This window comes from Pyxicephalus adspersus, chromosome 5, assembly GCF_032062135.1.
Source record: "Pyxicephalus adspersus chromosome 5, UCB_Pads_2.0, whole genome shotgun sequence".
Classification (NCBI taxonomy): Eukaryota; Metazoa; Chordata; class Amphibia; order Anura; family Pyxicephalidae; genus Pyxicephalus; species Pyxicephalus adspersus.
The window spans coordinates 25754861-25773226 of NC_092862.1; the positions used below are offsets into that span (position 1 = coordinate 25754861).

The 18366-nt window shown below is 39.1% G+C and overlaps 1 protein-coding gene across 1 annotated transcript in view; it reads left to right on the forward strand.

Moving 5' to 3' along the window:
• Positions 1-3199: 3199 nt before the first annotated feature.
• The window catches only part of PIP4P2 (phosphatidylinositol-4,5-bisphosphate 4-phosphatase 2), a gene marked incomplete in the record, with an annotated part of 29502 nt that continues 14335 nt past the window's right edge, over positions 3200-18366 (forward strand). The window contains 1 exon segment of the mRNA XM_072410937.1: positions 3200-3372. Within this exon segment, the coding sequence (XP_072267038.1) occupies positions 3285-3372 (88 nt within the window).

Here is an 18366-nt window from a genome sequence, read left to right on the forward strand (position 1 = left end):
GACGGATGCCAGGACAACGCAGGGCCCGATGCAAGGCTCCCCCGGATTTGTCAGACTGCCCTGCGGGATTGAAGATAAATGTATTTTTTGGCACTTTTCAGTTTAGTTCCTCTTTAAACCACAGCTTACAAAATCACCCTAAAAACAAAAATGGGGAAGAGTCATTTTTACTTCATCTTTTGTACTGCAGGGGTTGTATCAGCATCCTAACTGCTATTTGACATATTAGCAGCATTTCAAAAAACAAGTTACTGTGCACCTTAAGGTGATGTTGTTTTTAGAATTATTGTATTACAGGCTCTTGAAGAAAGTATGTCTGTATGAGGAAAGAATGTCTGTAGTATTTGTTTCCTTGGTTTATGACTGTGTTGCTGTCATTTTCTTGTGCTAAGGTACCTTTTCTGAAGACTGAATTGAAAGATCATCATGATTTGATTATTATGAACTCAAACTATAATATAACTAAACAATAAATGAATAAAAGAAAGCATGTGCCCACACTATTAATAATAAAAAATCTTCATAAACTGAACAAGGAGTAAAACACCCATTCATCTCTCCAGCTATGGACATTGTGGGGGAAATTATTTTCAAAGTTCACAACAGAAAGACTAAAATCTTGGCAATTTTCTGGTCTTTTCTTGTAAATGAACATTTGTAGAAATGTTTAAACTGAAACAAACCTGAATGTAGGGCCCCACACACTAGTGCACTGCAGTTATACCTGTTAATATGCATTACAGATGTTCTGCAATATCATCCATAGCAAATGCAGTGCACAGCAATATGAGCACATTGCAGTGTATTGTACTAGCAAAAGCCAAAAGCCAAATTATAGGTGGCCTGAATGCCACGTGTCACATATGTCTTAACATGCATACACTACACGTACTGCTAAGGCCCAACCCGTTGTAATTGGGTCTCTTTGTTGTGATCTTTAGGAATGAAGTACTTCACAGTACATGCAGCTAGAGAGTTCAGGGGTAGATTGTTTTAAAACTCCATTGCTTCCTGTACAAATCTGTAAAAATGGTAATGATCATAGTGCACTTGTTTACTTTAATGTACTGTAAAATTTTACTGCTTTACTCTCACTTGCGGTCACTGTTTTTCAGTAATGCTGGTAAATATGCACAGTTCACAATTCAGTTATCTATTGCATTACATTCATGGTTATTCACAAATCTAATAGGTACCTCAATAAGATTTTAATGCTAGTGGGCCATTGTTAGGTGATGAAGCTAGAGCTAGGAATCTGAAGAACATTAAACAATCAGTCTGTACTGTGTGAGATCAGCATGGGGCAGAAATATAAAATGTGCAGTCAGATGGTGATGTGTGTGGCCAGCTTTGGGGATGCTGAAAGTGGTGGAAGGTTTTTCAATGCACGAAAAGCAGCATGGAATGGAATAAATTCATATTAGAACAATATTTCACATTTTATATTTGCAGTGTACATTTCATATTGTTTAATATAACTAGCCCATAGAAAAAAAAAACAGAGTTGCTAAGAAAGTATAAGGAGAGTATATAAGGCAACCTAAGAATACCGGTATCTCTTTGTTTTTAGCCCTTCTAAGGTAAAGCCAACAACTTGATTGTATAGTGCAGAGGTCGCCAATCGGTGCACCCCCCCCCCCCCAGAGCCACGGACCAAGTCTCCCGTACGGATTGCAGGCTCAGAGCGGTGAGTGGGTTGTGTCTCCGGACACTCAGATCTGGGATGGGAGAGTGGGCAGGTTCTGGCATCATGACGTCACTATGAGGGAAGTTTCTTCCCCTTTAAATGACACACGGCTCCCCACGCATGTGCGGTCCAGAGCCCATAAGTTCAGTGGTCTGTAGGTCCAAAAAGGTTGGCAATCACTGGCATAGTGCTCAATTCTGTACATGCTGTAGTGATACGATTCTTCAAAAATAATCCACCAATAATGTACACACACTGGATACAATTGTTTGCACGATGCGGGAGGTGACGTGTACCGGAGAAAGTGTACCGCAGAACCATCCACGAGCACTGAACGATCATACACATATTTGATAGCAAATGATCGTCGCCCAAACAAATCTGCCAGGACGATTGTTCGTTTCCAGTGACATTCCTCGTTCATCAGTGTCGTTGTGCACTTTTTTGTTAACGATTATCGAATGATCAGTCGTTAATCGTTCGTTTCCAATGACAACTTTTGCATGCGTGTGCGTAGCCATAGTGTCGCTAGAGTCACAAAAAGCAACTGCTGTGTTGTATAGTACTATAAAAATGCTATTTGAATGCTGGGCCTTGCAGTGCTGTATTTTTTACATGCTGCTATCAGAGCACTGGGATTTGTAGTGCCATATCTTTTAAATGCTGCTTTTGGAACACTCAGACTGCTAAAGTTATATCTGTTTATGTTGCTAATTGAATGCTGGGAACTATAGCGTCTGTTCTATTTTGCTATTGGAAAGCTGAAACTTGTAATGCTGTATCTGTTATATGCTTCTGTTGTGACACTGGGACCTTTAGTGTTGTATCTGAAACTTGTAGTGCCCTATGTGATAAATGCTGGGTCCTGTAGTACAGTTTTGTATGCTACTATTAGAACACTGGGAATTGTAGTGCCACCTCTGTTGCATGCTTCTATTAGAAAGCTGGGATTTGTAGTGCCATCTGTTGTATGTTGCGATTGGAATACTGGGACTTGTGCATTGGAACACTGGGAGTTGAAGTTCCACATATTTTACATTATTTGAACAATTGAAATGCTTGCAGTTGTAGTTCCACTTCCACCATATTCTACTAATTAAATTTTTAATGTGGGAACTAATCCCAATGCACAAAGTTGGATCATCACTCATATCAGATTTCCATATGGTGCCACAAATGTGGTACTCTCTCCGTCGCTTATTATATTTATCTACGCCATCCTTGTCCTTTTTGATCCCTTCAATAAATTTCCCATCTCTGAACAATTTAGATTTTTGGAAACAAAAGATTTAGCCACCATCGCAGTAGAGGGCTAGCGTGCTTTAATATAGAATTTCTTCTGCCACTCCAAAAAAAAAAAAATCAACGCACTTTAATTTCAAGGACAAGGCTTCACAATGTGTGCCCATCACTGCCTATCACAGGCAGCTGGCAGCTATGGCATCATGTCACAATTTGAATGAATGCACAGTGTGGTTGGCCAGTCCTGAGGGTCAATGTGGGAGGCAGATCTTGTGTCTCCTCCTCCCTCCCAGCCCTGTGACATGTACATTGTGAAAGGCTTCTTTCCCTCCCCTCTGCTGGAGCTGCTGCAGTCATGGCTGCTGATGGAATTGATGAGCGCTCCCCTCTAATCTCTCCTAATTCTGGTGTACCCCCCTATGGACAGGACAACAATCTGCAAGGTAAGGGCAGCCCTGCCTCCATCCTGCCTGTGCCCTCCACTTTATATCCCTTGCACAGTGCCTGGATCATACAGATCTGGATTACTGCAGAGCTTTGGGCTATTGCAGCTTTGTTTGGCTGGGATAGAAGTCTGCACATTAATGTCCAGGGCTGATATGCTATGGGGCTCTTCATTAAATGGGAAAAGGTTGTTAGAGCCCATAGTGATTGATCCATGGTGTATTACACACACGTGTTTGTTAGGTATTACCCCTGAGTGAGTTAACTAAACCTGACAAGTACTAATCCTTGTAACAAGATTTGTGTGGCTGCAAGGGAGAGAATCTAAATCATTATATAAAACACATGAATTCACTTATACATTGTATCTGTGCATATATAATGTATAGACAAAAGACTAATACATAACTGATCTGGATTATTGATCTGTTGGTTTAGTATTGGTCTTAATTGGCAATTTGCATCACCAATGACCTTACATGTACAGACAGGACTCAATGCAAAGATGTTTACTGGCAAGGTTGGCACAGCTCGCCATCACCATTGTTTTCCTGTAAGTACATTCGGATGGTCTGTACCTGGCAGGAATTCATGCCCTGTGATGGAACAATACACAAAGAGCTGTCAGTGGTAATGATGGAACTAAATGCTTTTGTGGTTTAAAAATGAAATTGTAATTGCTTAGTGATGGCTCTTGAAAATCCTTGTAAGCAAACTTTGCTTCTTCTATGTGTGGGAATGAAAGGTTGTGACACATTGGGTTGCATCTAGGCAAACCAGTTGATTATACAAATATCCTGAGTTTGAGAGTTTTTCATACCTGGATTACATGGGCCAGGACAATATAGGTGCTTCCAATGGGTTTAAATGGACACAACCATGTGGGAATCATGGAAACTGCCAAAGCTGAAAGATTCTTTTGAAAATGCTGGTTTCCTGGCTAAAGCTTTGGCTGTAACGTCTTCCAAATCATTAATCTGGAATCATACCTCCCAAATGTCCCTGTTTTGGAGGAAATGATCCCTTTTTCAGCCCTCCTCTGCTTTTTTTTTCTTGGGGTTGATATATATACTTATCTAAATTATATTATTTAGCTATTTAAAGTGGCATTTTGCAGTAAATGTTACATTAACAACACCCCTAAGGTATTCCATATATTTTAAAACGTTTATATGAAAGAAGGGTATTTGTGAAAAAATCACATTTTACCAATAATCCTTTGTGTAATGTTCTGCTAAGGGGGCGTGCCGGGGGGTGTGTGTGCCATTTACTTACATACCTAGAGCTAAAAAGTTTATTTATCCTCAATAATATAAAGATGAATGAATCTGGCAATTGTTTACACAATTCTTGTTTTACTGCAGATTATAAACATTAAACAATTTTACATTTTGTTAACATGTAGTAAAATATCTCCACAGCAAACCATCCATAGCTGATTTTAATGTGAAATGGTTTGGTGTCACTTGGTTTTTAAGGCTGTCACACGACGGTTTACAAATCACTAATACCGAGGTCAACAGGGTTTGTAGCTGGTGATTTAATCCATCTCTATTGGCGATTTTTTTTGATGAACCCATGGAGGTGAATAAAAGCATCTAAAAAAGGGGGTGGGTGATATGGCCCTAGGGCTGAATTTACATGCGGTTACAAGGCGTCATGGCATAGCAGAGTACATTTGCAACGCATGGTACTGTGCAATTTACTACAGACAGCCTGGCAAATGTTTTGAGATTTGGATAGCGTGGAGAGGAGTTAGAATGCCTGTTACGCCTGTTGATAACCAATGTCCCTGGAATGAAAATGAGACGAAATCATAAATTTTAGGTTACCGCCAGAATCGTAAATGTAGGGAAACCTTTCCATTGGTACACATGCTTCTGTGATCGGGTACATCCTGCACATTGGAAAGATATCCACTTACTTTCTGTGGAGTCTATAGGACAGGAAGTGAAAGAAAATAACTAATATAATAGAACACATATGGCAAAAAAACACTGACAATGTCTTTAAACCTTAATTTCTGCACAATGGTTAGGGATACGGAGATGAATTGTTTTAAAAATGTTTTTATTGCTTGTTCAGAATATATAAATACTTTATTGCGCATGATCTTGGCACAGGCAACCAACTTCGTTTCTGGAGGCCGGCAGCCTGGCTTATGAGCCTTGATGGAGGGGGAGTGTCTGAACCCCAAATGTTATTGTCTTTCTTGTTCCATCCGTTATTTATTTAAAACACTGCTGGACTCTGATGTCCCTAGGCAAAGGGAACAGACTAAAATAAGATGTGCTGGAGTGAAAAGGCTGGAGACTGTCTGCTCGGTGCATATGGATAATGATACTAATAGAATTTTCCTATGATTATGTTATTTTTAAAATATTTGTTGGTAGCAATATTTTTGCAAAGAAAGCAAAAAGTTAGCAAGTTGTATGCTATTTCAATAATAGTTATTTATATGGCCATTTTATTCTGCCCATGTTTTTCTTTTATTTCAGTGTACTTAGGACACTTCTTTCTTATCCTAGAAAGGTCTCCCTTAAGCCAAATGCAGATGTCTGTTGCTGGAAACGCTTTCATGACAGTGACAGATAAATGAACGAGTGCTGTACACATAGCATGGTTCTGATCTATGATGAGGGGAGGGGGAGGACAAGCAAGCGGACAAGAGTGAACAGTGGTCTTTCCTTACCAATTAATATTTGTTCCACCATGGCACACTGAAGAAAGACTTCAGGAACTCTTTTACACATGTCAGATTATCGCCTGAGATGAGCGCAACTGTTTGTCTCAGGCAATAATTATCTGACGTGTATGTATAAAGTTTTGGGTTGACATATCTGTCATAGGCCGGGTTTAGGGCACCCTTTGGGGAGATCACCTAGCATGTAGCCTTTTCCCACTGCTTTATTCTTTGAAAGCCACCAAGGCACCTGTTCTGTCTGCTCTGCGGTGGTCCTCTTTCCAAGATGTCTTTCACCCTTATGCCAACATGATTCTAAAGCTCAACCTTTTAAACATGGGGGAACCCATGAAATGACTTTAGGGTCTTCAGGGAACCTCTTTCTTTAATTACTATATCCACAGCTTACAGTGTATTAGCATGATGGTCAGTGGGGAGAATGCCTCTTACATTGGTGGCCAATGGGAATAATGCCACCTTAAGGGACAGCTAAAAATGATAATTTTAGTCACTTAAACTGACCTGAGAGGAGAAAACTGCTCATTGCTTAAATAACCTCTAGCAACCTCTGGAGGAACCCTAGAGTTCCATAGAACCACAGTTGATAAACATTGATATAGAACCTTCCTAATTTGTCAATTCTTCCACCCGGACCAGAAAGTGCCATCTATGTGATGCTTCTCACCAGCTCCGTTGTTTTGATTCCATCTGCTCCAGACATATGCATCATACTATGTACTTATTTACATGACAAATTAAAAAAAAAAATGGTAACCTGACTCCAAGTTCAAATTCATTACTAGAAATAGAAATACCATGCCATGAGCGATTTGGAGGCTGTCAACTTGGTGGCTAGTTCTGTAACTGTACTGGTGATCCATCATACTTTCTAATAAATGAGTATGCAGGAAAGTGTTACCTACATACCTCTTCCAGGTAAGTCATTTAGGCATTCTAGTTGGAGAATTGAATTGTTGGCAAGTCAGTACTGATTGCTCCCCAAGACCCCCTTTGACAGGTGTCGCAGGTAAGTGGGTTTCCATTTTTTTATTTTTTAAGATCGAGTAGGGAAAAATAGACACCCCCGTCTAGTTTTTACTGCTATCCACAGCTCCATTTGTGAACTTTCTTATACTATAACATTTTATAGGCAGATAAGGAAAACTTTGCAATAGATGAACAAGCTTAACCTTTATACTTAGTTGTGCTTCCTTTGTGGAGTTCCTGTGTCTATAGCAGGCTAAATCCTACACTTGACACTAAAGAACTACTACTGACACTCACAAGTTAGTATCTACAAGACGGGTGAGAAGCTGCAGTGAAGTTTGTTAAAATAGTAAATAATTACTAATAAATATGTAAATATGTAACTGGCCTAGACAAGATTTTTTTTTTAACAAGGCTGGAGTTTTGATTTCGTTTTCACCTTTAATTTCTGCTAAACACAACAAAAATATGGTAAAAAATGTATTGGCTTCAATCACTGTCCGCAATTCATTTAATCAAGTTCATATTTAAGCTCCCACACTAATGTGACTGCATACCCTAATGTTACCCATTTATTTGCGTGCACACCTAAGAAAAGTCCGTGCAATGTTTTCTGTTTAAAAATTCAACACATTTCAGTGTGTTACTGTGTTTTGTACCAATCTGGGGCATGCGCAGAAGGCGCTTTTTGTCTAATGGTTATAAATGAAAATGCCAATCTCATGGTGGCGCAGTGAGATCAGCAATTTTTTCCCCCATCTATGTTCCTGTAAGTGACGTAGGCAGAGGAAGGGCAAAGAAGATGCTGGTACCCGGCGCTTCCTTCGCAAAGGGACGAAGGAGGATTCCAGGATGAAGCAGGACCCAATCCAGGAAACCTCCTGAGGTATCAACAGATCTGCCGAAGTAAAGGTGATTTTTTTTTTTTGTGTTTTTTTTATGGTTTGCGGTGTGCTTGCAGTTGTGTATATTGGGGTGTCATTCAAAATAAAATAAAAGTACTGAGCATAATCCCAAAGCAAAAAGGGAATTTTACCTTTCTTCCTACATAAATGCTAAGGAGTTTCAGCAGCTGCTACAAATCCGAGTGACTGAGGGTTTACTTTTTACAGAGAATCTTAGAACATTTTAACTTCCGCTAACTATTAACTGGCATTTTCCCCTGTACATATTATTAATATAGATTACAAAGTGATCTAACCGACACTTATATAGAACATTTCAGTTTAATGGCAAACATGTGATCGTCTAACAGCACAATTATAGAACTCCTTGTGCTTAGAGAAAGACTAATGGGTCTTTCTGCCCTCTATAAATCGTGCATATGACATGCAAATTTTCAGCTGAATGTGAATGCATGCTGGTTTTGGGTCTATATTGTCACTCACTTTGTTGCTGAATTCTTCCAGCTCCTCTCTTATGAAAACACAACCACATTTAGCATCATTTTAAGTTTAAATGAAAAGAAACCTGAACTAAGCAAAGGAGACTGCTATTGCTGGCCTAGGAGTCTGGCTGTAGAACTAATCTGTAATGAGTTGGGGCAGCCCGGTGGCCAGAGGTTCGAATCTCAGCCTGGACTCTATCTGCATGGAGTTTGCAGGTTCTCCTCATGTCTGAATGGGTTTCCTCCCACATTCCAAAAACATGCGGTTAGGTTAACTTCCCCCAAAAATTGAAGACCTATGACTATGATGGGGACATTAGATTGTGACCTCCTTCGAGGTACAGTTAGTGACATGACTATAGACTTTGTAAAGCGCTACGTAATATGTCGTTGCTATATAAATATTGTATAGTAATAATAAATAGGCCTCTTTCAGACTTGCACTTAACTGCAGTGTCGTACCTCATTGTCAACTGGGCTCCCAACTGCTTCAGTTCAATTGTATGAGAGCGGTTGGGAAACACTTTGTATATGCAGTTGCATACAGTATTGCAGTACAGTTCTTAGAAGTGACAAGAAGCTTCTGCTGCACAGTTGCTTTCCTCCCTTTGGAAGGAACCACATTACCTCTTGCGTGGTTTGCTGTTCTTAGGTGCATGGGAGCAGTTTCCTGTGCACCTAGGAGCGGTATACTATGAGGTTTGCATCTGGAAGTGTGAAATGGGCATTAATAACCTGGAACAAATATGCAAACTTTTCCCATCTGCATTTGTGTCAAAAAGCACTGTAGACGGGATCAGCATACCAGCCAGTGATAGCAACCCCCATTACATACAGCAATGTTTTTTGTTAAACTTGTTGATCCTTTTATGTTGTGATCTGAATATACAAGCTGACCATGCAGATTGCATTATTGGTGAATGAACTTAGCTATAGTGTGACCAGAGTTTTATCCCAGTAGAATGATCGTAAGAATGGTTTTACCAAACCCCTGAGGACAGGGTCTCATGTTTTTAATGATCACAGGGGAGTTGTCACATGTAAGGGAAGTGCTCCTTCCAGATCCAGTAACAAGGAATATTACAACAGATGTATTCATGCTGTTTAATATCCCAGTGGAATGTGTGCTCTGACTCCTGCATGCATGTATTCAGCTGTATTATGTTGCAGTTTGCCTTGCAGAATGTGCTCTCTAAGCCCATGGCAGCTGTCATTTGTTATTGCATGCTCCAATATTCTTCTGTATGATTCAAAGCAGCCCTGTCACCCAACAGGATTTTAGAGACTGCTAAACATTTTCAAAAATAGCATTTATAGGTATATAAATAGTGTCCGGTTCTTCAGCAGAACTCCAGCCCTACTTTCAATCTCACTCCTTTGTACAGCCTTCCTTCTTACTCTGACTTCATTGAACACAATCAACCTCTCACAGTGTGCATTAGAAGCTGCAGCAGCTCAGATGGAGCTTGCCTTTTTTCATGGATGTAGGACATCAGCATGATCTAGCTCATTCCTTTCCAGCTTTATTGTCCCTGGACCATTCCTATCATGCATTGGATTTCAGTCCTTTCAATCAGGAGGCTCTGCATCAAATATATGGCAATTCATATGTGTGTTACCTTCATCGGTTTGCAAATAATGCCTGCATAGGAACATCAACTCTTTTAGACTGGCACCCACTCATCAGAGCATTTTGATATTTGTAGAACTCCTAAAAGCCAGACTACGTTTTGCATTCGGTTTGAGGGTGTAAAGGTTTAAATCCTGCCTAAAGTATAATTCCGTCAGTAAAATGTGAAATGAGAATCCAGTTCTGTTGGGTAAAGAGCAATACTCTACTGCTCAGTGACATTGTAAGGTTTTCAGCAGTCTGAATTTTAGACTTCTGATCCATAAATATTAAGGTGCTGGTAAACTCTCTTAATATGAGTCCTAAATTGGACTATCTGCTTACTACAGTCCCCATTAACAGTCCCAGTTTTGTAATACAAATGCTCCTGTGTCTCTGATATCCTTCTGGTTTTGTGGTACCCTTCCCAAATGTCTCTCCAAAAAGGAAATATTCTAAAACTAACACCTAAAACTGTGTGGACCTCTGGGAAAACAGTATACAAGCATTGATATAAGAATTCTATTTGTAGATAGGACTTCCCAAAGTATCACAACTATGCAAATTTGAACGTCGAGTTTTAAAATCAGTTTGGAATAGAAAGCTCATTTTAATATAACAGTATAGCAAATGATAAGTTATTTATGTTATATTAATGGACAATTTTACACAAAAACAATGAACCAGATACTTCTCTAAACACTTTAAGAATCAGTCTTGCCTTTGCTTTGACATACTTGCTTTCATGCCAGTGATGTGATCTTCATGATGGTGTATCCTGTGCCAAGTATATAAATATTACGTCTTAAAGAGCAACACGGGCAAAACAGGACTGGTAAGGTGGTGCCACTGGGACAGAAAGTATATGTGAATCTTTCCAATGGGGACACAGACAATGGTAACCATGCTCCTGTTTTAATAGACTAGGGAGTGTTAGAACCACCGCTGACATCATCTTCTATTTACAATGCTAGAAGCGTATTTATTATTATTATATGGCTGAAAACTCAGCAATCCTTTACAACAAAGAAATGTCTGGACAGAAATCCCAAGGAGGACTGAACAACTACAGGGAGGAAATCAGTTCTGGGTGAACTTGTTAAAGTTGTAAATATGGCTTGTTACTAATAATATTACTAAAACATTCCTATGCAATAGGTTTATTAAAGTTCACCAGTGGATTCATACCATATATACAACTAGCACTTTTTGCCTAGAAGGTGTTTGTTTGTTGTCTCAGATTGCTTTATGGGCAACCCTGAAATCTATACATTGAGGTGTGCTTATATGTAAATAGTAACCAGCTCCTGTAATTTTTGGCTTTGATATTGTTCATATTCACACTGATGGTTTTCATTGTGTTTTTCAAGGATTTTTTGTGTGCGCATGATGCATGAGTGACCCTGCTAATTAATTTTTCGGCTAATGAAGTTTTTTTCTGCCAAGTTCCGGCCTCAGGTAACGAAGATTGACTCGGCCAACTAATGCATTTGTGGATGTGTTACAGCAAACTGCAGCTGACAAGTGTAATTCCGGCATGAAATATCTTCGTTAGTCAAGATATCACTGTATATAGCTATATTCATTTTATATTTATTAAATGTCTAAGGTATAACCCATATACCAGACTGTCCATGGACTTTATAATGAAAACAATGAATGCTCCCAATGGTCCCAATTATTGATCCATTTCTGTTGTACTAGAGCAGGGACTGACAAAGTTTTATGGCCACTAGGCCATTTATGGGGTGGACGGGAGCACACTAGGCCGGATCTGCCCTAATAGCTCTGCCCACCGCCATCAGGGAATACCCCCTGAAATGAAATCCCTCTCCTCCTTATGCATTGCGGACGAGAGGGATGTACCTTTAGGGAGCTTTTCTATTTACCGCGACGGACATATCAACGCCGGCCACAATAAATAGGAGAGCAACTGCAAGGGGGCAGCACTGGAGCTCCTGTGGCTCCTAACGCCCCTGGCAGATCCGCCGGAGCCACGGGTTGCTGGCCGGCATTAGGCCGCATCAGCCAGGGGGCGTTAGGCCGGAACGAACTACCGGCTAGGCTGTATCTGGCCTAAAGGCTGGAGTTTGCCGACCCCTGTACTAGAACATCCAGTCACAACTAGGGTTCCTTTAAAAGCTGTAAGAGGTTTCTTATTCTTTGAGACGCCTGCATAATTCTAGAATCACTTGGTAGATCCAGTTGCATGACAAAAAAATTATTTTTAGTAGTCTGTTAAGGGTGGCATTCTAACCAATACTGTGAACTTTCTTCATGTAAGAGGCTTTTCCCTTCAATGACCCCTAAATTATTAATTTTAGCTGGGCTTCCCTGAAAAGTGAAAAATATATCAAGGGTTAATGTACAGTGCTGCGTAATATGTTGGCGCTATATAAATCTTGTTTATTAATAATAATAATAATAATAATAAATAATAATAAAAGGGTTCAAAAGGGTGAGAAAGGCTGTACTAGAGAGTGGGATAATCTTTCTGTGAGTGGGCCCCAATCAGCTTCTTTGCAAAAGAGTGCAGGATTCAGTATCCCATAAGGATGCCATGACTGCAGGTGCTGGAAATGGTTGGAGTTGAGTCAGGAGGGGACATCTTTATGTCCGTCAATCTTGGAGAAATCTGTCCGTCTGTGTCTTGCAAAATATTAAGCTTAAATGTGATTGGTAAGGCAATATAGAAACAATTGAATGTGATTAGTTGAGAAATATAGGAATGCTTGAATGTAATTGGTTAGGTAATATAGGAAAGCTTGAATGTGATTGTTTAGGTATTATACTCTCTTCTTTTATTATTGAATGTTTATTTCATTTAAAGTGTTCTTAAAGCCAATGGTGGCAAGATTATACCTAAAATGTGTTCCTGAGTAATTCTTTCCAGATCTTGTACTGCTTGGAGAAAAAACAAATGTGTATACCTTCTATATGAAGTCTTTTCCCCGCTTTCTCCTTCTCACGTGTGTGACTAATAAAGTGGTTCAGACATTTACTGGAGTCAGGCTGTGAGCTGCTTCTCTGCCTGGGTGAATGTGTCAGTGAATGATATATAGACAAATAGACACATTCATATTCTGCTCTGCACATGACTCTTCTAGGTCTTGGCCTGATGTAGTCTTTTGTTGTCTTTTACCCTAACAATTGAGATCATTTATCGTCTGTAGCAGTCATTTAAATTTGCAATTGGAATGGGCAGTCAATGCATCACAAAGCCATTTTTTAACACGCTTTTGCTTTTTTTCTCAACACCACAATAACAGATCTTTGCACATTTGTCATAAATTATATGTATGTTGTCATGCCATTTAAAATGTTCCAGACTGCAATGAACAGGGAGCCACGCATTATCATTGTGCTAGCAATACTTTTTTAAATATATATATTATTATATAACGAAATACATTGGGGATAGGTTGTTAATCCGCTAAAATTATTAAGATTGTAATTAAACATTCACTGTGCCCAGCTAGTGCCTCCTGGTGCTTGGTGCAAAAAGTACATCAATTCATACATGGTAAAAAGTCAGCTTCACTATACTATCAAAATAAATGAAAACATCGACATATATCCATGCTTCACGCTGCAACCATTTGCATTCACTAACTGACATCCTTACTGATTCTAGGAATTTTTTACTTTGCTGGTAGGGCTTTTTTATCTTACGTCTAGGTGTGAAGCTAAATGTATTTCCCTGTCCCTGGCAGGCTTAATTTCAAATACTTTAACTTAATCAACTACAATTATACAGGGTTTTTTTATTATTGAAGTATAATGCCTTTTGAACAACTGTACTTATAAAACATTAATTTATCTGTGGATTTCTGTTAGCTTTCCTATTGTAACTCCTGCACTTCTATCCTTTCTTTCCTCGTGCATTAGGATCTGCCAGTATGAGCCCCGCTAATGTAAAAGTTGCATGTTCATATTCTGCTTGTTTGTGCCTATACCAGCTTTTCTCAACCATTTTAACACCTGAAATAACTTTTCAAGTTTACAGGGAATCCTTTCTAAAATTACTATATGCACAGTAATTTAGTGTAGTGGTCAATGAGAAGAATGCCTCCTACATTTGTGGCCATTGGAATGAACGTAACCCCTACAGATGCCAAAAAGATCATTGGTTTATTGGAACCCCTGGAAACCACTGGAGAATTCCTAGAGTTCCATGGAACCCTGGTTGAGAAACACTATTCTATATCTGTAATTACAGACCAGGAATAGGGAAAAATCTGCTCCTCAAAGCATGAGGTGGACGCAGGCATCTATTACTCAGAACTGGTAAATAGAATGAAATAAGCTAAAGGGCACTGTTACCATGAGAAGAAAAGGCACATGAGACACCAGAGAGGGAAGTATAATTCCTCCATTGCACAGAACTAGCTTTCAGGTTTATTTTGTTTTTTTATAGACAGTCGTTGAAGCCGTTTCACCACCAAGGGTTTTAAACAAGATTGTGTCTTCAATAGAGCTCCAAGGACTTACTTGGTTTACAGCTCTCAGTTCCTGGTCAACTGTGACCTGGGCTAAAAGATCCCCGGTGTCAACATAAAAAGTGCCTGAAATATTCCTATGATCATTTAGTGTTTTTCAGCCCCTGATAATTGTAATACGATTGAGTAAATATAGGACTTTTAAAAAATACAAATGTCTTGTGAAATAAAGTAAAAAAAAAATCTACAGAACCTTGTCTTCACTGAAAAAACCAACATACTTTAACATATGCACACCTAGGACATAAACACTTGTTGTGTAATGCATATTCAGTAATGCCAGGGGGAGAGGAACAGCCAAGTGGAGTATATTGGAGTGGATAGTGTTATAAATGAGTTTCTTGGAAAGTTCTAAAACTGGTATGTCATGTAGCGAGCATTGTCAGGAGCAGTAATCAGCAATGGCAGCCTACTCGGTTCTTTTGGCACAATGTTCCTCTTGCTTCACTTGTGACAGTGGGCAGGTTGTTGAAAAGACTAAATATCCTTATGATCAATTTCCTTTTCTTACATTTGTATTCTAATAATGAAAAGATGAAATTTGAGATAACACGTCTTTTGTGGCAGATGGATGCTCGGGGCATCGACACCAAGAACCATTTGGTGGATGTCCTCTTGTATCTGGTAATTAGCATCCAACAATTAAGTGGTCACAGTAAAGATAAGTTAGGACATTAAAAGATTTGTCAACAAAACTTGTTTGAATTCAGTTTAATTTGATACAGTAATGAAAGCAGAGATCACAAAATGATCAGAAAACAACCAAGTTCTTTTGCTTTATTTCAATTGCCCTGGCATGGTATGAAATGTGCTCCATTGCTTGTGGGGTAATACACAGTTTCTGTGACAAACTCATTAAAAAATAAGGCTTTATGGAAGCTTAAGTGTATCTTTTTTGCATTTTAATTTTCCAACAGTTCAATTAGCATTCATTTTCTTAAAAACAGGACAACATCCTGGATTTGACCAATATATATGGTGATCTATAAATCATACATATTTCCCAGTGTCTATGTTGCTTTAATTTTATTTTTTCCAACTCTGTGAGCTCTATTTATAATGCATGGAGTATGACATTCCCTCAAACATTCCCTGGTGGAAATATCCCAGGTCCATGTGTTTCAAAGGCATTAATTGATTTCCACCAGGGAATGTTTGAGGGAATGTTAGATTCCCTGTTTTATATATAGAGACCTATAGTTATTCCCCTGCTGCCCTATCTCCATGCCTTAGTTGCCTTGGAGTACATTCTGACTTCAGGGCCACCATAATGCAATACTAGGGATTTATAACCAATTGGGACAGATGTGTCATATAGGTGTAAAGCTAATGCAATGAACTTGTATATTTTCTCCAAAACTAAGGGGAATTAGTCTAGTAAGTAGTCTCTTATTAAAGAGGAAGTAAACTGAAAAATGCCCAAAACAAAAAAAAAATCCACTTGCCTTCAAAGCGCATTTGATGGATCCAGAGGTGTCTTCCATGGAGTCCTGCGTCGTCCTGGTATCAGTCTCTAAGCTGGTGTGCTGGGCACTGGCATCTGCGCATCTTCTTCTGGGATCTTCTTCCTACATCACCTGACCCAGGCGAGAGATCAGGTGATTTAGGTTGAAAAAAAACTTGCCGATCTCACTGCGCATGCGTGCATTCACATAAAGTCTCCTCCTGTGCATGCCAGAGATGCTTGGGCATGCGCAGAAGGAGCACCCAAGAGCCTTCTGGGATGCATGACGTAGGTATTACAGGAAGCTTTGTGCTTCCATTCATTCAATTAAATTAGGGGGGTGGTGCTGCACCTTTTTTTTAAAAAAAAAAATACAAACAGAATTTTTACCTTACATAAAACGGTTGTCTACCCTTTTAGGTAAAGTGAAATTTAAATGGCTGCCTGTATGTATGAGTGGGTAAATAGAAATTATATCTCTATACTGAAATGTTTACTTAAGTGTTTCTCAACCAGTTTGCAAGGGGTTCCTCGAGCAGTGAGCAGTTTATGCCTCTCAGATCAGTTTATTAGTAATTATAGCCGGGATTCCCTGAAGACCTAAAAGTTATTTTTAGGGTTCCCCAAGAAAGGCTGGTCTATCTGAAGTTCTTACGGAAGAAAACACCTAGCTGTGTTTCTTTGCCTTTAAAAAAAAATATTAAGTTTAGTGTCCTCCATAGTCTGTCTTAACTAGGCCTAAGGCTTTGTTCACACTTGCCATGAAGTTGCTGTGCACTTACCACTTCCCCATTCCATGGAACCGATGCATCTGGGTAGAGGCTACATGTAGCTTTTCCTGCAGGCAGCCCCATAGAGAATACATAGGGATGGCAGTGCCACCACCAGCTGTCAAATGTGTAGCTGTGTGAGTGCCCGAGCCACATGGGATCCTTTGGGGAGCCTTGTAGGACTGCTTGATCCCAAAGCAGAGCTGAACCCAGCAGGGAACTCAAGGGCCCAGCCAAAACCCCGAGTATTGGACAGAAAGAAGTATGCATGTTGTAGGATAAAGAAAGGTAAATGTTTTTTTTTTTTTAAAAAGAGCAGTACAGGTTAACAGCTGAATTCCCTCATTACCCATTTTTTAGGGACAGATTACTATGTATTTTTTTTTTTTTTTATGATTACCGCATTTGGAACAGAGTTTGCTTTTCGTGGTTTATAACTATACATGCACTTTGTTGGCTGCTGTGTTGTGAAATCCTGGGAAGCAGAAAACTGGTGCAATTAAGATCTGTTTCTTGCTACAGGCCTAAATCGTTTTTTTTATTTCCAATCCAAAAAGGAAAGGTAAATAGTTTAGCGGTGCGTAATTACTGTGTTTTGTATTATACCTGGCATATTTGTCCTATTTAGCTGATACTGCATTCATTACATTTCTTTCCTGTGGAAGATCTGCCAGCTTCTTTTCTTTACATTTTTCCATGTCACAAAATGTAAAAATTATTTCATCAGTCTATCGCCTAAATCCCCATTGTCTGCTTTCTACCCTGGCTGATGTTAATGTCATGTGAATTGCTGTCAATGTAAAGGACGGTCAAACTTGTGATTTATTCACCCCAATGGAAAGGCCAAAATAAAATGTCACCACCAAGGACATTTCTATGTATACTATCTTGTTAGAATAGAAAGAAAATTGTAAATAGGCATTGGTGCCCAGTAATGATAAACAAGTATGATGGTCAATGGTATACAAGTTAAAAAAGATTAAAGAAGTTACAGTTTACATTTCACATCTGTGCACATTACCAGATTCGCAAATTGCTTTAAATGCTCCTTGTTAAAAAGAGAAAATTATGCTTTGCGACCTAAGCTCAGACAGGAAATATTACATCCATGCTTAAGGTTTCATGTCAGTGGTGACTGCACAAAGTCATGTTTTTAATCAGAGGAAAATTGTCTTTGTCATTATGCTTGTAGTACAAAAAAAAGACCAGCAAGGTTACATCATCTCTAGGGATGGATACAGAAAAGTACTTAATCCTTTGAAAATGTTCATGTTTTATTGTCACAGAACTACGAATGAAAGTGTAACACCCGTATCTTTTATTATAACCAAGAAATAATCACCTTGTTGTATGTGACTATTTGCTATTATATATAGTGTTTCTGCAAAACATTGCTACTCCTCTTGTAGCCATTTGCTAGGCCAGGGAACTGCCACACTGTCTATTAATATATTACTTTTAAAAAAAAAAAATTGTGAACATATGTACAATATATAGCTCAGGTACCGACATTACCATTACTGTTTGATGATATAGTTTTTGAGCTCCAGCTTTTTTGAGAAAAGGAGTGGAAGGGAGCACAGGCAAGGTGAGTGAGTATGTATGTGTGTGTAT